The following is a 23,780-nucleotide window of genomic DNA, read 5'->3' on the forward strand; positions in this document are numbered from 1 at the left end:
ATATGGAGAAAGGGTGGGAGGGGAAGGGGAAGGGAGAGCATTTTTTTGAAAAGACTCTCCCTGAGTCACACTTGTTTAAAGACTAATTTCAATAAAGCCTCTTAGTGTGAAACACAGCCGTTCTCTGGGCCTGGTTCCTATAATACTAACACTCTATCTTTTAGCTGCAGGGGAAGAAGTTTGCTATGAAAGGGTGGGATGCTTTAAAGATGGTCTGCCATGGACTGGGACCTTCTCAAGACAGTTTGCAGGGTTACCATGGTCTCCAGAAAAGATAAACACTCGCTTTCTGCTCTACACTAGACAGAATCCCAAAGTCCATCAGGTAAGTTAACTCGCTGCCTGCACACACATATTATTCTAAAATAGAAGATGTCTCTGCAAGTACAGAAGCCATAGATAACCTATTCTGGTAGAAACTCTTGAGTTAAAGAGTTTCTTTTTAGTGTTGTGAGCCAGATATTTCTCTCATCATTTGCCCTGGTATTTAAAAACAAAGATTGCTCTGAATATGTGTTTCATATGGGATAAATTTGATATTTCGTTCAGTTAATATATTAATTGAGAACCTTCCACATTGTAAGACTGAAGAAGCAGCAATACCTATTATGTACTAAATTGAATAAACAAGACAGTGCCCTAAATTTATTGTACTAGGAGAAATGAGATATGTAACCAAACAGCCTTATTGCAGCACTTTGATCTGTGATGTAAAGTAACAGACCAAAGACTTTGGGAACAGAGAGAGGAAGGGATTACCTCCCCCTTGGGAGTGGGGATGGGAACCAGGAAAGAATTCGAGGAGGGTTTGAGGTGTGTCCTGAAGGAAGGGCAGGGCTTTCGAAAGCAAAGACAGGGAAATGGTGTGAACACACACACAGAGGAGAGACAATAGAGGGTGTTTGATAGATGACTCCACTGTTGCATTAGACAAGGCAGAGAGGAAGTCCTCAAGTGCGGGGAGTGAGTTAGAAACACAGTTTTAGAAACAATTTGTATAATTCCTTCCTGGGGAGATGGGCTATTACCCTGGGAGCCATGGGGACCCATTGTGAGTTTTTAGGAGGCTTTAGGACATTTATTCAGAGAAGGCAATGGCACCCCACTCCAGTACTCTTGCCTGGAAAATCCCATGGATGGAGGAGCCTGGTGGGCTGCAGTTCATGGGGTCGCGAAGAGTCGGACACGACTGAGCGACTTCACTTTCACTTTTCACTTTCATGCACTGGAGAAGTAAATGGCAACCCACTCCAGTGTTCTTGCCTGGAGAATCCCAGGGATGGGGGAGCCTGGTGGGCTGCCGTCTCTGGGGTTGCACAGAGTCGGACACGACTGAAGCGACTTAGCAGCAGCAGCAGCATAACCTTGAGGCTTGCTTTCCACCAGACCCATCGCATGCAGGGCTGGTCTCACCAGCCAAGACAGTCTTCTTCTAGGCCTTCACACCCTGCAAGCATAGCTATCTACTTACCAGACTCACACATACATACGTACACATAGCTCTTTACTGAAATATACCATCTGCTGTATAGATTACGGCTCTAGCGAGAACAAAGAAGAAAAGACAAGACTTTACTTTGAGTACAGAGAAACTTATAAAGAAAATGTCTTCAAAAGTTTGATTTAACTGTCAAAAAGCAAAAAGTATTACCCAGCTGTAGAAAGGAAATGAAATTCTAATAGGTTGTACAATATCTTGCAAACGTTTTGCTAAATTGAATATGCCAGGCACAAAAGGACAGATATTATATGATTCCAGTTATATAACATACCAAGAATAGTCAAATTCATAGAGATGGAAAGTAGAATAATATCAATAGTTACTGGGGTTGGGGGAGGGGGTGATGGGAGTTACTGTTTAATGGGCACAGAGTTTCAGTCTGAGACGATGACAAAGTTCTGTAAAGGTCCTGTTGCTTGCACAACAATGTGAATGAGAGTGCGAGTGAATTTTACTCTTAATGATGGATGAAACAGTAATTTTATGTTATGTGTATGTTACCACATTTTTTAAAAACGTAATACAAATGTTTTGGGGCACCTCTATCCATTTAGGACTTTCAGGGTGAATTTTTCTGCCCAGGACTAACTGTATCCCCGGATGTTGACCCTCAGCCTTCATAGGACTTGCTGATCCTTTATCCTTCTGGACAGAGACATGCACTAGAACTTTGTAGAGCACAGGCAGTAAGACAGAAGGTGATGAAGACCAGTCTTCAGGAAAGGCTGAGCCCAAAGGGCAGTGAAGAGAACATCAGAAAACCAAATACTTTCCTAAGAAAGAGGCCATAAAAACAGTGCTTCCCACATCTTTCCCACTCCCTTCCATTTGGAAAGAATCATGTGTGACAACACAGATCTGTACCCGAATTTTGCAATAGATAAACACCTGAGGGTTTGCTGTTAATGTGGTTTTTAGTAACAGCTAGATTGTAGACTGAGTCATGGTGAGATACTAAAAGCAGGACCATCACAGGTTTGACCCATGTGCTATACTGTATAAATTTGATTACCTTTGTTTATGAGAAAGAAGTAAATCGTGCAGTAGCTTAGCAATTGAGGCTTAGCAATTGAGGAATTAACAAATAAGGAATTAGTAATCGAGGCTTAGCAATTGGTGAATTGTCAAGGATCAATTTGTTGATGGAAATGGTCTTCTGAGACATAGGTCTCAGCTACTTTCCTGGAAGAATAAAACCAACTTCTTTTTCCCATGAATCTGTGACTTCTTTTTTTTTTTCTTTCTTTCTTTGTTTTTTAAATTATGAGAGCATAGTATCCGTGACTTCTTAACCTTAAGCGACTCATTGCCATTGCTAGTTGGGATGCATAGGTGCGTAATTACAGTGGTTCCTGAGCCTGCAGCTTTTGTCAAGGCTAGAACATGCCTAACTGGTGACTATTTTTGCCTCACTTATAGTATGGGTTGATTCCATGTCAGTTAGTCTCTATGACTGCTCAAAGATAAGAATGGTGAAAGAAAACACCCCAGCACCCAGCTAAACATCAATACTCCACTCTTATCTCTAGATAATCTGTCTGTCCTGACACCCTTTTTAGCTTCTGTCCTTGTGGCATCCAAGTTGTCTTCTTTTGATCCCATGATGTTGTTAGGGACTTTCCCATTTTCTAAGTTAGTGTGTCATTGTGTGCTAGACTGAATGCACAGTGAACAAGTTGTTTGTGGCCTTTTCCTACGTGAATAAATCCTTAATGGCTTTTGTGACAACAGAAAATGCTTGGATCCCATAATACTTGTCAGACCACCATTCTGAGGCTTGTTCAAGGTTCCACTTTTTCAAACTATTCTCATGACAGTGGAAAACTATACGCACTTTTTCTACTAAATGACCTTTCCTAAATAGAGTTTTTTTGGGGTGTAGAAACAGGAATACAGTAGGTATTTAAGGGGCTCCAGCCAGAGTTGGAATGGGCATTGAGTTCTTTTAAAAACATAGATAAACAAACATCTTTGCACTTGGATTCGAGTATTTAGCAGAGAAGTGCTTCTTAAAAAGCCCCAATACAATAGATTTTATTATCTACATCACAAATCCTGAAGCTGGTATGCATCCCATCAGGAGAAAGCACTATGATCAGATCACAACTTGAAAGCCCAGTGGTGCATGGCTAAAGTGCACCACTTTTTCTCTAAAGTGCACGGCTTTAGAGAGAGACCGTGTGGGTTTGGATCTTGCTCCAGGATTCATCAGCTACAGTACTTTTGGACAAGTGACTTCCTTTGTCATTACGCCCCTTCCTAACCTACAAAGTTTGTACCTGCCTCACAGCACTGAGAGGGCCAAATGAGCTACTCTACAGAGTACTTACAGGGCTTCCCTGGTGGCTCAGAGGGTAAAAAATCTGCCTGCAATGCAAGAGACTTGGGTTCGATCCCTGGGTCCGGAAGATCCCCTAAAGAAGGGAATGGCTCTCCATTCTAATATTCTTGCCTGGAGGATCCCATGGACAGAGGAGCCTGGTAAGCTTCAGAAGTCCATGGGGTTGCACAGTTGGAAACAACTGAGTGACTAACACTTTCACTCTTTCACAGAGAACCTATAATCTAGATAGATACGAGTTTTATCTGTATCATAATTATTGTCATTTGTAAGCCGGCTTGGGAGTCTCTTAATTTGTTTGCTCACACTCTTGGAGAAACTTTGGTAAGTTGTATGATTAATTGTATACACTGCTAAACACAGGTAGCTAGTAATCAGTCATTCATTTCATTTTCATGAGTATCTAAATTTGCTGCTTTTCAGTTTAAGATTACCATGGTCAAACTTGCTATTTGCTGATTTGACCTTTTATTTTTTCTCTACTTAATTGCTTATACTTTTGACTTCTAATTGTTCTCTTAATAACAAAGTCACTTAAATTAATGGTATTTTAACGTCTTCAAGAGTTTTGTTATAAAAACCATTTAACAAAGTACAAGAAATACAAAACAATATTTAACACCATCACATAAAATATCTTAAATATGCTGTTGTATTTCATGTGACAAGGATCTAACCTCTACTCCTCGTTCATAAAGTGTGGTGGACAGTCTATCTTGCCACCTTTGGAATACGCATCTAAGCCTTGAATAAGGTAATTCTCATGAGTTATATTGACAACTGAAAAATACTGTACAAAAGTAAGGCTTACTGACATTGTAATTAAAACTGAGCCAACATTGTCTTACAAACATTACCTTAAATCCATACATTTTTATTTCTTTTCCTTATGATTAAATTTGTATGTTGCATTTTGTAATGCATTAATAATTCCTGGGTACTACTGCAATATGTAGCAGTAACTATTTGTTTGATAAAAATGTATTAAAGATGGTTGTTAAAGTCAAACTTAGAAGACAATTTTTGAGTGAATTTAGAATAATTCTACTAAATGTTAAATAATTTTCAATTATTTTACCTTAATTTCTTTTCACCTGAAACAGGAAGTCAGTGCAGTTAATTATTTAACTATCCGAGCCTCACACTTCGCCACACACAAGATCACACGTATCAACATACCTGGATGGAAATCAGATGGCAAATGGCAGCAAGACATGTGCAATGTATGATGTGAATAATCTCTTCTTTATACTAGTATTAAAGTTTTATGTTTAATGTGAATGTACTTTGCAAGGTACTAACGTGTATTCATGGAAATTCTCCAGTTATTCACACTGGCCATTTTCCAAGACCACAGATGAATTACTCATTTCCCATTTATTTTCACTTATTATGAATTGTACAGATTATGATAGAAGATTTTTATAATTATTCTTAGTAAATTCACATCTTTGACAAAAGATTGAATGGTATGATAAATTTCTCATTTAATTTAAGGAAAACATTTCCAAGTTCACTCCAGGAAATTAATTTTCCTCTCTTCTACTCAAGATTAATAGACTGCTAACGTAGTAAGCAATTAATTATTTACAAGCCATATAGTGTGGTAGAGTCAGGCTGTCTGGCATATTATGATTCTATTGACTAGCTCTGTGGTCATGGGCAAGTTAATTAACCTATCTTTGCCCAGGTTTGCTTATCTTTAAATGAATATTAAATAAGTTAATGTATGTACAAGTGTTAGGACAGGGCCAAGCAATGGTAGGTCCTCAATACTTGCAGATGTCATTTCTTATTGTAGAATCAGTTGTTTGGGCTCTCAGGTTTCCTTTAATTCTTGCTTTTAATACTTACAATAAATCTTTTTAGGTACTGCTAAAAGTAGAAGATGTGAACTGCATTAATTTAGACTGGATTAACGGTTCACTGCAATATATCCACGCGGTAAACAATCTCCGCGTTGTTGGTGCTGAGGTGGCTTATTTTATTGATGTTCTCGTGGTAAGAACAGTTGATTTCTTTAAAATTACATTGAACCAGCTTTGTGTCATAACACTAAGAATTTGGGGGCAATCCTGTATACTTTTTTTTTATTAGTTTACACAAGTACCGAACATGTGAAATAATAAGTGTTGGTGTATGGTAGCCAGAAAGGGAAAGTTAGGTTCCTTTTTGGTGAAAGAAGTGCCTGTAGTTCTACAATTCGCCACTTGGTGACAGTGTGTCTTCACCGGCTCCTCACCACATCTATCCCCGCCTTTCAAGGTCGCTGCTTTGGTCAGCCTGGAGGACCATCTCGGTTCCTTTTCAGCACAGTATAAACCTATCCTTAAGGATAGAGAAGAAACCGTTTCTGCGTTATGGGCGCTATCTGTGCAGAATGTGAAATGCGTTTTCCCCACAGAAACTGGGTTCTATGGCAGTGAATTAGGTCCCTAGGCCAGTCCAGGCACAACTCTTGAACCTACACATTTTCAAAGAGAATAAAATAGGCTTTGCTATTTATGAGGGCTATACTCTGAGACATTTATAAATCTCCAAATGCTCCACCATAATAGGAAGTAGTTTCCCACCATGCACTGCAGTGAAGTAAAAAATCTAAAGATTTATGACCCTTTCAGATTCTTAAGATTTCACTCCTTACAGTCAACAAATATTTCACTCTGCACTTGCTGTGGGCCGGGCTCCATTCTAGGCACTGGAGGTACACGGTGAGCGAGACAGCGTTTCTGCTCTGACGGAGTGTGGGGACAGGACTGTGGAAAAATACAAGGCAACGGGAAGGGGACTGGCAGGCGCTGCTGCTCACTTTGAGGGTCAGTCAGGAAAGCGAGCCCAACTCTGAGCCCAGTTAGGACACAGGCTGGAGAAGAGTCGGGGAGCCAAATACTCACCGCTGCCCCCCCTCTTCTCCATCCACTCTTCCTGCTCATCAGGGGAGGCTAGACTACACGGAGGAACTTCGAGTGTGTCTTTGTCCACAGAGGATGGAAACAGATTATCTCCTCCTCAGAGAAAAACCAGGTCTAACTAAGCTTTCCTGAATTTCTTCCTTGATCCTGGGGCCTGAACTGTGGGCTCCTAAAGGCTCAGAAAATAAGTAGGAGGAGATTTTGCTTAACTGAAGGGGAACGTGTTGGCTGACTTAAATGTTCAGTGAATTGTTTGCCCCCCCTGGGTGTGAGCTGCCTTTAGCCCATGTAGGGGTGTGCGGGATGGTTTGGGACTCAGGAAGGATGAACATGCACTGGAAGCCACAGAAGGGTCACTGGGCTGGTCTCCTTCCTGTTCCCCAGAACTGCGAGGCCCTTTAGCACAGGGAGAAAGCTCTGACAGAAGGCATTCCTTCAGCCCACCTGGTGCTCTCTCCCTCAGCTGGATAAGGATGTAGGTGGACATGGGCTGCTTATCATTTTACCAGTCTCCCCGTCCTGGGTGGGAGAGGGAGAAACATGTCAGCCCCTTTTTCATTTTAAGCCAGTTTCAGCCATTCTACCTATCTTTTTTTTTTTTTTAATGCTTGTTCTGTTTTCCTTTTAAAATATCCTCTCAGAAAAAATTTGGATATTCCGCTTCTAAAGTACATTTGATTGGCCACAGCTTGGGAGCTCATCTGGCTGGGGAAGCTGGGTCAAGGACGCCAGGCCTTGGAAGGATAACTGGTAAGCCTGCCCTGCAGATGGGCCTTGGATTTGTTTAGGTATTTGTTTGTGTACAAAGTATCAAATATCTGAACACCAAGGAAGTCACAGAAGCAAATGGAAGACAAGAGAAAATGTGACCCTCCCTAAACTAAAACATGAAATGCTTCCAAAGGGTGAGTGTGTGAATCCATTTTCAAGAGTGTTCACCATAGCAGTATCTGTGATGACAAGGAGTGGGACCTGTGATCACCCACCTGTTGGGGATGTGTCGACTGAATGATGACACATTCCATGCTTTGCGATTCCATAATGGCTTCTACACAGACTGAGACAGAAACTCCAGGGTGGTCCTGCTCACCCAGTGTAGCTGGATTGCTGAACTGTTTTGTTTAAGCCCATGCTATCCCAGTTGCTAAAATTTTGAATATTGTCCCTGAGTGTGCCTGCTTCAGCAGCACATATACTGAGGTTGAATATTGTCCCTGAGTATAATGTTAAGCCTGAAAACAAGTTGCAAAGTGAGTCCTATGAACAAGGTGTTGGGAATGAGATTTAACCGCATCCCTTCCCTGTACTCTTGACTTCCAAACTACTCGAGTCTGTTGACTAGAAGTCAAAATATCAGCTCCATTATTGGTAGGTTGGGCTGGCCCCTCCCTTCTCTGCGTCCCCCACTAAGTCAGTCATCAAGCCCCTCGTCTCTTCCACCCTTCCATCTTCCCCCGCATCTGCTCTGCGCCTCTTCATGGCCCGGTCACTGTCCCGGCTCAGGCCTCTCCATCTCCTGGGTTTTTGCCATTCGTGGCTGGTACCCTGCCTGGTTCTGCTGCCAATGAAACATACACAATATGGGTTCGATTCCTGGTTCAGGATCCTGGAGTAGGAAATGGCAACCCACTCCAGTATTCTTGCTGGGAGAATCCCATGGGCAGAGGAGCCTGGTGGATTACAGTCCATGGGGTTGCAAAGAGTTGGACACCACTCAGAACAGGCTGGCACTCCAATCTTACACAGGTATTGCCAGTATCATTCTTTCTAAACAGGTTGTGCCACTCCACTGCTTGAAACTTTCCATTGTCTAAAGCATCTGAACTTGTTGTATGAATGTTTCATGTTTTATCACATATTTTCATGATTCTGTGCCTTTGCAAGTCCTATTCCCCTTCACCCTAAACACCCGCTGGTCATCCTTTGAGAATTTTCTCAGATATTTCTTCCTCAGACAGAGTTAATTTTCTGCTTCCCACACTCTTTGAAATATACCTTTATTGTATATGAAGATCACACACATACACATACACACACACACACACACACAAACACATACACACACATACACACATACACACACATACACACATACACACACATACACACACACACACATGTGCTTTAATTTCAGATTTAAATTTAAAATATTTTTTCCAAATTCTAAATCGGGTTTAAAGTATTAAAATATTGCCTCTGCAGTCTCTTGGTATAACAGGCTTTTCCTGCTAAAAGTTTCCTCTTTTTCCCAGATCTCTGATTCCAACTCCAACCCTAGCCCACCACCACCATTTCTACGTAGAATATTAAAATTTGTATATTTACTCTGAAATTGTTGTTCTTTATGTAGTCACTTGGAGAAGACAATGGCACCCCACTCCAGTACTCTTGCCTGGAAAATCCCATGGATGGAGGAGCCTGGTGGGCTGCAGACCATGGGGTCACGAAGAGTCGGACACGACTGAGCGACTTCACTTTCACTTTTCCTTTTCATGCATTGGAGAAGGAAATGGCAACCCACTCCAGTGTTCTTGCTTGGAGAATCCCAGGGACGGGGGAGCCTGGTGGGCCGCCGTCTATGGGGTCGCACAGAGTCGGACACGACTGAAGCGACTTAGCAGCAGCAGCAGCATGTAGTCACTAAGTTGTGTCCGACTGGTTGCAACCCCATGGACTGCAACACACCAGGCTTCCCTGTCTTTCACCATCTCCAGGAGTTTGCTCAGACTCATGTCCATTGAGTTGGTGATACCATCCAACCGTCTCATCTTCTGCCACCCCTTTTCCTCCTCCTGCCCTCATAATAATAATCTTTCCCAACATCAGGGTCTTTCCCAATGAGTTGGCTCTGAAGTTATTGTGTAGCAAAAATCTTCTTTGCCAGAGAATGGAAGAAATGGGCCCAACTCATACGAATGGAATCTCATGGGTCTCAACAGTCCAACAGGGAGGCATTTCAGCTGTAAATTAAAAGGAGGGACATTGCCATAAATGTGTCAAAAATTCACAGTAGGTTGCAATAAGTTTATGGAGATTTTGTTTTCCTGAATTCTTATTTCACAACTCGGATAATTTTTAACTCCAGGGTTTCCTGCCAAGTGAATTATCCTATTGAATAAATAGAAAATAATAAGTTTTTAAAGGCTCTCTAAACATATGAAGAATCTACATAATTTGGATGTTGCAATCTATATTCCTTCTAAGTGCTTAGTCTTTGAATAATCATGTTCCTTGGATAACAAAAGAACCGAGATCTCAAAAAAAAAATAAAAAAGTTGGCTTTATAATAAAACCAGTTAAAAACAAAATATGGTAGATTTTAGGACATGCATAAGTTTCACCGACTCGATGGACGTGAGTTCGACTGAACTCCGGGAGATGGTGATAAACAGGGAGGCCTGGCGTGCTGCGATAAATGGGGTCGCAAAGAGTCGGACACGACTGAGCAGCTGAACTGAACTGAATTGAAGTTTCTGTGTCTCTGGTAATTCTCTATGACTGGTAGGCAGTTATCATAGATGACTATAGCATGGGGGTTACTCGGTCAAGGTTTTGTTTCCTTTTATCTATAAACGGTGTCAGTGTTTTCCTGTTTTCTCTATTTCCATAGAGAAGGGGTTATTCTCTATGCTGATACACTCATGCATCCAAATACTTACATACTAACAAACTCAGCTCCCAAAGGCTGCGCTCTCATTCATGCAGTAAGGGTCATGCCTCCGCAACTCAGATCAATTAAGAGGTTGAACCTTCCAGTTTTCCCTCCTGTTGATCTTCCTCCTGAGATCTCTTAGAACCACAAATCCAAGATTCTGCCTTCCCTGCCTCTTGAAAACACTAGTTGTATTTTTTTAAAAAAAGGTATCTGGTTGCCTTGTCCTCACATCAGCATCATTTGAGGTGTACCTGCTATATTTGGATCCATCTCCACTGAACTCCCGACATCATCAGAAGATTGTATCTAATTAGCAATTGTACATTAGCATAAACAATTCTCCCTAGAGTTGAAGATTAATTGTGAGACAAATGCTTGTGCATCTTTCTTTTAAGCTTGGATATTTTGCACAGATGCCTGTTGGTTTACTTCATGGACCCCTCTGTCTAATTTCATCTTTCCACCTGTGCTCTGAGTCCCTGGCCAGCGTTGGGGCCCTCACTGTCATTTGTCTGCTTTTCCTCCCATCTTGTCAAGCTCTTTTCCCCAACTCTATTAGAACTGACATGTCCCAGTTCCTGCTTAGACCACAGCCTCTTCTCACCAATACCCTAGCTTGCCTCACTCAGATTCCAACTCCTCTAAAAGGAAGTGGCCATGTTTCCTTGAGGGCTGTGCTCTCCTCAACCCATTGCAGTCTGGTTTCTTCCCCAGTCCTGCTAGCAAAACCACTAAGACCACCAACGGCTTCTTAGTGGGACTCTTCCAGGCCTTTCCCATCTTTACTTTCCTTGGCCCCTCTGCAGAATTTGACTCGCTAAGCCCTCCTCACTGGTGGAACACCCTCTCTTGGTTCCTGTGGTTCCCTGTCTTCTTGCATCTCTTTGGTTGTCTTTGTTCTTGTCTGACAGCTTCTTTCCAGGCTTCCTCCCAGGTTCCTTTTCTTTCGCCTTTCCTTACGTGTTGGTGTCCCTCAAGGTTCTATCTAGGCCCCTCCTCTCTCCTCTCCTTGCCTCCTCTCATTCTATCATTTCTTTCTCCATGATTATATGACTCAGAAAAATAAAAACAAAAATGGAATCATATAACAGTCTATCATTTCGAGGTAATACACACCCCACACCTGTGGCACATTCGTTGCTCACTCCTGCTGCATTTTCCCAGGGGTCAGATACAGCTCAGCTCTGAGTCCCCTCTGCTCTGAGACCCAGTCTCCACTTCACAGCAAAGAGACTTTGCTAAAATACAAATCTGACTGTAAACCTCCCCTTTGGCAAACTTGTAAGAGCTGCCCGTCAACAACCAGGTCATGTCCAAACTCATCGTAGCTCAGCTGATTACATCTGGCTCCTGCCTGCAATGGTGTCTTCATCTTGCACCAAATTCTAAACCCTATGCAGCAGCGCTGGCCCTTGAAAGCTAGTTGCAGTTTCCCAAATGTGGTTAACTCTGGCCTGATGGCCACGTGTACTCTCTGCACTCTTCCCAGGATGCTGCCGACCTCATCTTTACCCCGGCTAACTCGTCTACTCCCTCAGATCTCTGCTTGCATTTCTCATCTCTAGCAGAAGCATGTCCCAGGTTCCCAAGACTGGGTTGCCTGTTTCTTCTCTGTGCTTGCATAACACCTGCGCTCACCTGTCTCAGCACTGAGCACATTGAGTTGCAGTGCCTTCCCCTCCAAGGGAAGAGACTAGACCTTATTCCTTGTATCCAGTTGCAAAACCCTGTTCCTGGCACATAATAAGTGCTTGATAAATAATTGTCAAATATGTAAATGAGGAGTTTGTGATTGATCGTAACATTTTAGAGACCTTAAATATCTTAATCTTTGTTTTAGTAGACGTTCAAATGGGAGACAATGGACTGAAGTCTGGCCATTTTGCATCTAATATATAATGGTCCATTTTGCATCTAACATACGATGGCCTTGTCAAGTCCCTTCCCTATCCTGGGCTTCAGGCTTTTGTTGGTAATACAATGAATGGAACTAAGTGAGCCTTAACTGAGGACTATGATTCTACTATTTAAACTGTGTTTCTTTGTGGTTCATCTTTACATTTTAAAGAGTTCTTAGCTTTTATTTATTTATTTTTTAACATATAAATGTTGCTCTTAAGGTGGTCTGCAATCCATAACCTTAGTTGTCTGCATGGTATTCCATGTAGAGACCTTAGAGTAGCTGCTTTGACTTTTCTGACTTTGTTAGCTGGTTTGGTATTGTCCAGACACAGCCTTGCTTGTGTGTAGGAATCTGACATTGCAGTATATACAGATCCTGCATTTATAAATATAAACACATCCTACAGTTTATGTATCTGTCCTTCAGGCTGAGTGGTGTTTGACCTACATAAATCACGTAAGAAAGAATACTCTGCCTTCACCATCTATCCTTCCGAAATAGCAACACTGTCAGTGTACCTTTATATGTCTTAGTTTAATACACATTATGCTTTTTCCTAGGCTTGGACCCAGCAGGGCCGTGTTTCCATGACACTCCAAATGAAGTCAGGCTGGATCCCTCAGACGCCAACTTTGTTGATGTTATCCATACAAATGCTGTTCGCCTCTTCTTTGAGCTTGGTAAGGCTTTAACACAAAAGTGCACTGAAAGATGGAGGAGAATTTTAGGAGAATTTTAGAAGCATGTATCTTGCTTTTTTTAATTTCAGGTGTTGGAACTATTAATGCTTGTGGTCACCTTGACTTTTATCCAAATGGAGGGAAGCACATGCCAGGATGTGAAGATTTAATTACACCTTTATTTAAATTTGATCTCAATATTTACAGGGAAGGTAAATGCTTTCTAAACTGCAGTTATAAACTCAATGAGCACCCTTCGTGGATAGAATATGCTTTTGAATATCAGATCAGATCAGTTGCTCAGTCGTGTCCGACTCTTTGCGACCCCATGAATCGCAGCACGCCAGGCCTCCCTGTCCATCACCAACTCCCGGAGTTCACCCAGACTCACGTCCATTGAGTCAGTGATGCCATCCAGCCATCTCATCCTCTGTCGTCCCCTTCTCCTCTAGCCCCCAATCCCTCCCAGCATCAGAGTCTTTTCCAATGAGTCAACTCTTCACATGAGGTGGCCAAAGTACTGGAGTTTCAGCTTTAGCATCATTCCTTCCAAAGAAATCCCAGGGCTGATCTCCTTCAGAATGGACTGGTTGGATCTCCTTGCAGTCCAAGGGACTCTCAAGAGTCTTCTCCAACACCACAGTTCAAAAGCATCAATTCTTCGGTGCTCAGCCTTCTTCACAGTCCAACTCTCACATCCATACATGACCACTGGAAAAACCATAGCCTTGACTAGACGAACCTTTGTTGGCAAAGTAATGTCTCTGCTTTTGAATATACTATCTAGGTTGGTCATAACTTTCCTTCCAAGGAGTAAGTGTCTTTTAATTTCATGGCTGCAGTCACCATCTTCAGTGATTTTGGAGCCCATAAAAATAAAGTCTGACACTGTTTCCACTGTTTCCCCATCTATTTCCCATGAAGTGATGGGACCGGATGCCATGATCTTTGTTTTCTGAATGCTGAGCTTTAAGCCAACTTTTTCACTCTCCTCTTTCACTTTCATCAAGAGGCTTTTGAGTTCCTCTTCACTTTCTGCCATAAGGGTGGTGTCATCTGCATATCTGAGGTTATTGATATTTCTCCCGGCAATCTTGGTTCCAGCTTGTGTTTCTTCCAGTCCAGCGTTTTCTCATGATGTACTCTGCATATAAGTTAAATAAACAGGGTGACAATATACAGCCTTGACGTATTCCTTTTCCTATTTGGAACCAGTCTGTTGTTCCATGTCCAGTTCCAACTGTTGCTTCCTGACTTACATACAAATTTCTCAAGAGGCAGATCAAGTGGTCTGGTATTCCTATCTCTTTCAGAATTTTCCACAGTTTATTGTGATCCACGTAGTCAAAGGCTTTGGCATAGTCAATAAAGCAGAAATAGATGTTTTTCTGGAACTCTCTTGCTTTTTCCATGATCCAGCAGATGTTGGCAATTTGAGCTCTGGTTCCTCTGCCTTTTCTAAAACCAGCTTGAACATCAGGAAGTTCACGGTTCACATATTGCTGAAGCCTGGCTTGGAGAATTTTGAGCATTACTTTACTAGCGTGTGAGATGAGTGCAATTGTGCGGTAGTTTGAGCATTCTTTGGCATTGTCTTTCTTTGGGATTGGAATGAAAACTGACCTTTTCCAGTCCTGTGGCCATTGCTGAGTTTTCCAAATTTGCTGGCATATTGAGTGCAGCACTTTCACAGCATCATCTTTCAGGATTTGGAATAGCTCAACTGGAATTCCATCACCTCCACTAGCTTTCTTCATAGTGATGCTTTCTAAGGCCCACTTGACTTCACATTCCAGGATGTCTGGCTCTAGGTGAGTGATCACACCATCGTGATTATCTGGGTCGTGAAGATCTTTTTTGTACAGTTCTTCTGTGTATTCTTGCCACCTCTTCTTAATATTTTCTGCTTCTGTTAGGTCCATACCATTTCTGTCCTTTATCGAGCCCATCTTTGCATGAAATGTTCCTTTGGTATCTCTGATTTTCTTGAAGAGATCCCTAGTTTTTCCCATTCTGTTGTTTTCCTCTATTTCTTTGCATTGATCTCTGAAGAAGGCTTTCTTATCTCTTCTTGCTATTCTTTGGAACTCTGCATTCAGATGTTTATATCTTTCCTTTTCTCCTTTGCTTTTCGCTTCTCTTCTTTTCACAGCTATTTATAAGGCCTCCCCAGACAGCCATTTTGCTTTTTTGCATTTCTTTTTCATGGGAATGGTCTTGATCCCTGTCTCCTGTACAATGTCACGAACCTCATTACATAGTTCATCAGGCACTCTATCTATCAGATCTAGGCCCTTAAATCTAATTCTCACTTCCACTGTATAACCATAAGGGATTTGATTTAGGTCATACCTGAATGGTCTAGTGGTTTCCCCTACTTTCTTCAATTTAAGTCTGAATTTGGCAATAAGGAGTTCATCATCTGAGCCACAGTCAGCTCCCGGTCTTGTTTTTGCTGACTGTATAGAGCTTCTCCATCTTTGGTTGCAAAGAATATAATCAATCTGATTTCAGTGTTGACCATCTGGTGATGTCCATGTATAGAGTCTTCTCTTGTGTTGTTGGAAGAGGGTGTTTGTTATGACCAGTGCATTTTCTTGGCAAAACTCTATTAGTCTTTGCCCTGCTTCATTCTGTATTACAAGGCCAAATTTGCCTGTTACTCCAGGTATTTCTTGACTTCCTACTTTTGCATTCCAGTCCCCTATAATGAAAAGGACATCTTTTTTGGGTGATAGTTCTAAAAGGTCTTGTAGGTCTTCATAGAACCGTTCAATTCAGCTTCTTTAGCGTTACTGGTTGGGGCATAGACTTGGATTACTGTGATATTGAATGGTTTGCCTTGGAAACGAACAGAGATTATTCTGTCCTTTTTGAGATTGCATCCAAGTACTGCATTTCAGACTCTTTTGTTGACCATGATGGCCACTCCATTTCTTCTGAGGGATTCCTGCCCACAGTAGTAGATATAATGGTCATCTGAGTTAAATTCACCCATTCCAGTCCATTTCAGTTCACTGATTCCTAGAATATTGACATTCACTCTTGCCATCTCCTGTTTGACCACTTCCAGTTTGCCTTGATTCATGGACCTGACATTCCAGGTTCCTATGCAATATTGCTCTTTACAGCATCGGACCTTGCTTCTATCACCAGTCACATCCACAGCTGGGTTATGTTTTTGCTTTGGCTCCATCCCTTCATTCTTTCTGGAGTTATTTCTCCACTGATCTCCAGTAACATATTGGGCACCTCCTGACCTGGGGAGTTTCTCTTTCAGTATCCTATCATTTTGCCTTTTCATACTGTTCATGGGGTTCTCGAGGCAAGAATAATGAAGTGGTTTGCCATTCCCTTCTCCAGTGGACCACATTCTGTCAGATCTCTCCACCATGACCTGCCCATCTTGGGTTGCCCCATGGGCATGGCTTAGTTTCATTGAGTTAGACAAGGCTGTGGTCCTAGTGTGATTAGATTGACTAGTTTTCTGTGAGTATGGTTTCGGTGTGTTTGCCCTCAGATGCCCTCTTGCAACACCTATCGTCTTACTTGGGTTTCTCTTACCTTGGGCATGGGGTATCTCTTCACGGCTGCTCCAGCAAAGTGCAGCCATTGCTCCTTAGCTTGGACGAAGCGCATCTCCTCACCACCGCCCTTCCTGACCTTCAACATGGGATAGCTCCTCTAGGCCCTCCTGCGCCCGTGCAGCCACTTCCTTGGACGTGGGGTTGCTCCTCCCGCCCGCCTCCCCTGACCTCGGACGCGGGGTAGTTCCTCTCGTATATTTTAGCCCAAAACACAGTAGCATGTATGAAGTTCCCAGCAGTCGTGAGGTCTGTGAGGCCAGGATCCATGTTTTAGTTAAGTCTATAATCCCAGGGTCTAACAGAATGTCTCACTAGTATGAACAAGGAGGATGTAGTCATCCAATAGATATGTATTGAGTGCTTACTATGTGCCAGGCACTATTCTAGGAATAGCAGATGTAGGAATGCATACAAAAGACAAAAATTAGTAGGAGCTAATACCCTACTTTCAGAGAAGGCAATGGTACCCCACTCCAGTACTCTTGCCAGGAAAATCCCATGGAACGAGGAGCCTGGAAGGCTGCAGTCCATGGGGTCGCTGAGGGTTGGACACGACTGAGCGACTTCACTTTCACTTTTCACTTTCATGCATTGGAGGAGGAAATGGCAACCCACTCCAGTGTTCTTGCCTGGAGAATCCCAGGGACCGGGGAGCCTGGTGGACTGCCATCTATGGGGTCGCACAGAGTCAGACACGACTGAAGCGACTTAGCAGCAGCAGCAGCAGCAATACCCTACTTTGCTATAAAAACAGTAATAGAATAAGTGCTAAGGAGACCAAACAAAGAATGTAATGGGAATCTGATGTGTTGGTGACACTGCGGGTGACCTAGGGGAAGGAGATTTTTGGTAGGGTGGACAGGAAGTCCTTACTGAAAAGATGACCTGAAGGAGTTAGCCATGCAGGTACCTGGGTGAGAAGCATTCCAGGCTGAGGGGTGGGAATGGCAAGTGCAAAGGGCCTGGGGCAGGAGCCCGTGAGGGTCATGGCAGCAAGGAGCCTATTGTGGCCAGAGTGAAATAAAAGAGAGGAGAGTAGTAGGGCATGAGGTTAGAGAAGGAATGGGGCAGAAGGAGATAACGTAGGGTCTTATGGACTGTAGCAACAACTTCAGCTTTTACTTGAGGGGGATGGGAGCCATGGGAGGATTTTGAGCAGAAGAAGTACATGGTTTGATTTGCTTTTTAACAGAATTACCGTGGATCACAAGTTAATTTAATCACAAATTAAACAAATAGTATTTAGCCCTTATAGCAGTTTCCAATAATAATAATAAGGCACTTTATAAGACACCAGAAAGTTATTATTTGGGAGTTCCATTCCTCCCTATCTCTATATCATTATCATGTAAACAATGATATGTATCATCCATAATATATGATAAAGCACAGTCATATAATGTATGATGACGTGATAGTAAATTTTTCGATGATTCTAAATATCCCACTGCCTGACCCCATGTGGTCAGAATGTCTAGATGATGTAATTATTCTATCTTCCGCCTGGCAGTTGCAGAGGAAAGAAACACAGATCGTGGCATTTGAGAGTAGCTTGAATTTCCTCTTCACTAGCACTAACTTACAAAGTTTTACTACCTGTTTTGAAAGTAAATGTAATTAGAAATATCCATTTGCAATGACTACTTAAAACTGGTAAAACTATAGATACTCAAAATGAGAATTAAAGCCAGTTCTATCTAGTGCTGGTAAGCAAAATTCTTTCAAAAAAGACCTATTATAAAACTTCTTTCTCATTATCTGTTATATTATGATTTGAAATCATTTCTATTAGGATAAAATGTAGATCATAAGACTTGTTTACATAACTATATTGTTATATACTTGAAATTCTGTAAAATAATGAATTAAAATAAGCCTACATTTATCATAAGCTATCATTTTGAGATACTGTAATTCCTACAACTTTATTAGATTAAAAGCATATTTATCATTCATGTCTTCAAATGACTTTTCAGCTTCAAAATATTTTATTTTACATATATTTGTTACTAAGAAACCATTTACTTTTAAAATTCATAGTTCCCTATGTTCTAAAGAACCATCGTGTCTAAACCACAATTAGTTATGAATACAAATTTGTATGTAAAGAAACCTGATATAAGAGAAGTCCTCCTCAAAAAAAGATGTCAATTGTTTATTACTGCTATGTTGTATTTCTGAAATGATCTCAGTTATCTATTGTATAACAAACCACAGTGGCTTAAGAGAACAATGGTTTATTGCCCATGGTTATGAGGCTCAAGATTCAGGCAGAGCTCTGCTTTGCTATGTGTCCATTGGGTGAATGTACATGATTGCATCCAACTGGGAGCTGGGCTGAGCTGGGCCAAAATGGGTGGGAAGGTCCAAGATGGCCTTCCACGGGTAGTATCTTGGTACTAGCTCTCCTCTCTAAGTGGTCTGTTATCCTTCAGAGCCTCTCTCCCCAGCCAGTTCACCTGAATTTCTTAACATGGAGACTGGGTTCCAATAGAACAAGAATAGATGATGGAAGGTCGCTGAAGACCAAGGCCATGATACTTGCCCAGTGGCAGTTCCTCTATATTCTCTTAGTCAAACAAGTCACAAGACTAGCCTGTAACCCAGAAAGGTTTTTAAAAACCTTTATTTAGAATCATCCAAAAATTTACTGTCATGTCATCATCAGTTCCACCTCTTGATGGAACGAGTAGTAACATTATATTGCAAAGGGGTGAGGACCTAGGAAGGAGTGACTCTTTGGAGTCCACATTTATAGATAAGTGATTTGCCACATCTAGTGACTCAAAGGTGAGTCAAGTCATGTAGGTCATGAGAAGAATAGCCCATGCCATGTAGTAAAAATATTGTTATGTAAGGAAAAGAGAGCATAAATGACTGGAATGTATTTCAGAATACACAAATGTACTTAGAACTTTTATGAATTATTGCAGTAATCCTAACTACCAGTGGCAGTAATGCTGTGCCTGACAATGACAAAACCAATTTGTCTATAGCATTCTTTATAATACATTCCACCTGTCACATCTTGAAACTCAGCTGAAGCTGTGCACTGGTTAACCTTGCTGCCTGTTTCATGATTGAATAGGAGGGAGTTCAGTCATTCCTGCAGAAACAGGGAGACAAGAGAATTAACTGGTCTAAGGCAGAGATACTGTGTACACAGTGATACTTAAAATTCTAAGTGCTTATGTCAGATATCTGGGAAGTGTTGGTGATATTAGTATCAGAACACAGTCATCTACATTAAATGTCCCTTTCAGTTCAGTTCAGTAGCTCAGTCGTGTCCGACTCTTTGCGACCCCATGAATCGCAGCACGCCAGGCCTCCTTGTCCATTACCAACTCAGGGAGTTCACTCAGACTCACATCCATCGAGTCAGTGATGCCATCCAGCCATCTCATCCTCTGTCATCCCCTTCTCCTTCTGCCCCGAATCCCTCCCAGCATCAGAGTCTTTTCCAATGAGTCAACTCTTCACATGAGGTGGCCAAAGTACTGGAGTTTCAGCTTTAGCATCATTCCTTCCAAAGAAATCCCAGGGCTGATCTCCTTCAGAATGGACTGGTTGGATCTCCTTGCAGTCCAAGGGACTCTCAAGAGTCTTCTCCAACACCACAGTTCAAAAGCATCAATTCTTCGGCACTCAGCCTTCTTCACAGTCCAACTCTCACATCCATACATGACCACTGGAAAAACCATAGCCTTGACTAGATGGACCTTTGTTGGCAAAGTAGTGTTTCTGCTTTTCAATATGCTATCTAGGTTGGTCATAACTTGTCCCTTTAGACTCACACAAAGAATTCTTTGGTACAAGAAGATGATATATAATATTAATAAATGTGGAATATCTAAAAGTACACACAAGGTCTGGTGACCCAGATCCAAGTCAAGAAACTATCATTCAACATTACTTTTTCTAGGAAATGTTTCATACTCTCAGTTATCAGTTCATTGCTACCAGTTAATCGAAAATTGTTTTCACAGAAGTGTTCTCCTTCTTTGATTGCAACCATGCCCGAAGTCATCGCTTTTATGCTGAAAGCATTCTCAATCCTGATGCATTTATTGCTTATCCTTGTAGATCCTACAAATCTTTTAAAGCAGTAAGTAAAGCATTTTGCCATGTAATTCAATTAGCAAGTCATTTTTTGAAGCATGATCAGTCAACTAAAAATTAGAACATTGAGTATGTATCAAAAAAAATGCATCTGCCATTTTGGTAAATAATAGATTCTTTCTGTGCTGAGTACTGAACAGTAGCTGGGGTTGCTGAAGGGCTTAAATAACTAAACCAACTATTTGTATTCTGGTTGTTTCAGTTCTTTTGAATTATATACAATTTTGCTTTTTTGGTCATTTGTTATGCAGTTACTAGATGTTGTGTACCAGGCATAAGTCCAGCACAAAAATTTTTGTGTGTATATATTTTAAATGTCATCCTCTAAGATGCCCTGAAAAGGCTGAACCAATTAATAGCTACAGTCAAACATATTACTATTTACCTGGGACATGAAAATTATTTTATTAAAATTTGATTATTCATACAGAGCAGAACTGAAGCATAGATAGCTCACAGGAATTCCATGCAAATCAATATACATTACAAAATACCAAATTTGATTTTACTTGAGTCATGAAGCACGTGGTGCCAGATCTGAGCTGACTATATTTTTCATTTGCTTATCACTATGAAAAGGTAAAAAGAAAATCTATTTTGTAGTGGAAAGTAGAAAGATTTTCCTGCTTGTGCTTTAGAGACTTATCCCCTGTTTTATCAGGGTAGAAAAATATGGGGTTTCAAACCAAAGTGTGTTATAAGCAATAGCACATTTTGTGCTATTTTGTGAATAAGAATAGTGTTGGGACAGGAGTAAGTATTTCCCTCCTGTTACAGACCAAGGTGAGTGAGCCCTCAGGCTGTCTTCCTGAGCATGTCTTCCTTGTTCATACTGTGGCTGGTGAACTGCAAGTCTCAGAAACCTTGCCAGACAAGCACTGACATTTCCCCTAAACCTCCTTCTCCCCGAACTCATCCTTCTTCAAGCCCCAGATGCTGCTCTGAATGGCTAAAGGGATCCTGACATTCACCACATCAAAGGCAGGTGAAAGCAGGTTCTCAAAGTCATAGCATATTCAGAGTTAGCGGGGTTTAATCAGCTCAAAACGGGAGAACTCTAGGCTCCTATGCCACATAGATGCTAATTACGGCAACAAACTAGAGAACATTAAGTCAATTTCCTTGACTTGTTTTATTGTACTTTTATCCAACAGTCATAAAAAATGAGATGGAATTTTAAAAAATAAAGTAAGAGGGGTTTCAGTGCTGGGCCATCTGATTCACATTCTTGTGCCTTCACTTAATAGACAAACAAACTCAGACAAATTGCTTACTTCTCTGGGCTTTAGTTTCCTCATCTGCTAAATAAGGAGACTAAAAACATTATAATAATAATATTTTGTGAGGATTAATTGACCTAAATGCACATAAAGTGCATCAAACAGTGCCTTGCACATGGTAAGCACTCACTCAATCAATATGAGCCCTTATTATTTTGTTAGTATTTTTGTTCATTAAAAATGGAGTTTTAAATGGGGTGTTTTACTATAATCCTAGGCTTCCCCGCTGGTTCAGCAGTAAAGAATCTGCCTGCAGTGCAGGAGAGGCAGATTTGATTCCTGGGTTGGGAAGATTCTCTGGAGGAGGAAATGGCAACCCACTCCAATATTCTTGGTTGGAGAATCCCATGGACAGAGGAGCCTGAAGGGCTCTGTGGTCCATCGGATCACAAAAAGTCAGACACGACTGTAGTGACTAAGAATGCATGCATGCACTACAGTCCTAGCCTAAATATCCATAGTTTATAAGTCCGAAAGTTCAAAAACCTAAAGTAGCAAATACTCCAACATTGCTATCCAGGTTTTTTTAAGTTAGTATTTTGTTAGTTTTGTTTTAGATTTTAAAATACATGGATAAAATTTAAGTACCTTATATTCCCTTCATGCCCTTCCCTAAGGCAAACTTTGAGGGAAATTTATATGTATGTATGTATATATATATATATATATATATATATATAGTATCTTGCTATAAGTGTCTTTCTGAATTTCTTTTTAAATTTTATAAGATCTACATTGACATATATAGACCTATTGTATTTAGTAGGAATTCTGTAGGAATCAGCCACATTTTATTTATTCATTCCCCTACTAACGTACATTTTGGTTGTTTGCAGTTTTCATTATTAAAAGCAATTCTGCAATAAACACCTTTGCGTATCTCCTTATGTACTTGTGAAGAAGTTTCTTTATGACATGTAATAGAAGTGAAATTTTCAAAGCATATGTGCATTTCCATCTTTATTAGACATTACCAAATGTCTGTCTGCAATGTCTGTTAATTTATATTCCCATAAGAAGCAAATGAGAATTCCCCACTCCGTATCATACCAATACTTGGTATTTCCAACTGCCTTAATTTTTGCAAATCTGCTGAGTATGAAATTGTATGTTGTTTTAATTTGTACTCCTGACAGCTAGTAAGATTGAGCATCTTTTTACATAGCTATTGACTATTGACTTTCCTCTTCTATGGACTGTCTGTCTATTCATGTTATTTACTCATTTTTTTCTAACAGCCAGCCCCTTTTCCTTATCCCTCAGTTGTTTTTGTTTTATTATGTTTTGTTTTTGAAAACAGGCAGGATAGTCTATTAGGCAACTTAGTCATTCTTAAATGCATATACTTTATTTAGATTTGAAAGATTTATTATAGTTTAATAATACATTCTGAGTTTATTGAAGGTCAGCATTTCTAATTACCTCTTATTTTCTGTCACCAGGGAAATTGCTTCCATTGTCCCAAGGAAGGTTGCCCAACAATGGGTCATTTTGCTGATAGATTTCACCTGAAAAAAATGAAGCCTAATAGATTATATTATTTTTTAAACACAGGGACTGTTTCGCCATTTGCCCGTAAGTATGTAGCTGAATTTTATTGTAATGCCTTAAGGCACTTACCTTTAAATATTCAACAGTTTTTACTGAGTGTCTACTAAATCACTGGGCATCGGGCCAGACTCTGAGGATGCAGTGAAGAACACACAGTGAGTCTAGGCTGGGGGAGAGAAAAGGAAGAGTCTCAGTTTCAACCCTGAGTAATAGGGTTGGGAGATGCAAAGAAGGAATTTCTTTCTGTTGGG

The 23,780-nt window shown here is 41.0% G+C and overlaps 1 protein-coding gene across 4 annotated transcripts in view; it reads left to right on the forward strand.

Moving 5' to 3' along the window:
• PNLIPRP3 (pancreatic lipase related protein 3) overlaps window positions 1-23,780 on the forward strand; it is a 43,512-nt gene that overhangs the window by 11,314 nt on the left and 8,418 nt on the right. For 2 of the 4 annotated variants that reach the window (XM_086378299.1, XM_086378301.1), the window contains exons 2-9: window positions 165-325; window positions 4,946-5,065; window positions 5,712-5,843; window positions 7,396-7,504; window positions 12,873-12,992; window positions 13,082-13,204; window positions 20,566-20,684; window positions 23,421-23,553. In XM_086378299.1, the coding sequence (XP_086234425.1) occupies window positions 165-325; window positions 4,946-5,065; window positions 5,712-5,843; window positions 7,396-7,504; window positions 12,873-12,992; window positions 13,082-13,204; window positions 20,566-20,684; window positions 23,421-23,553 (1,017 nt within the window). The remainder of the gene's footprint in view (window positions 1-164; window positions 326-4,945; window positions 5,066-5,711; window positions 5,844-7,395; window positions 7,505-12,872; window positions 12,993-13,081; window positions 13,205-20,565; window positions 20,685-23,420; window positions 23,554-23,780) is intronic. The other 2 variants (XM_086378300.1, XM_086378302.1) reach the window with 1 other exon arrangement.

Source organism: Bos grunniens, chromosome 26 (assembly GCF_055505025.1).
Source record: "Bos grunniens cultivar Pamir isolate PY7600 chromosome 26, Bosgru_T2T1.0, whole genome shotgun sequence".
Classification (NCBI taxonomy): Eukaryota; Metazoa; Chordata; class Mammalia; order Artiodactyla; family Bovidae; genus Bos; species Bos grunniens.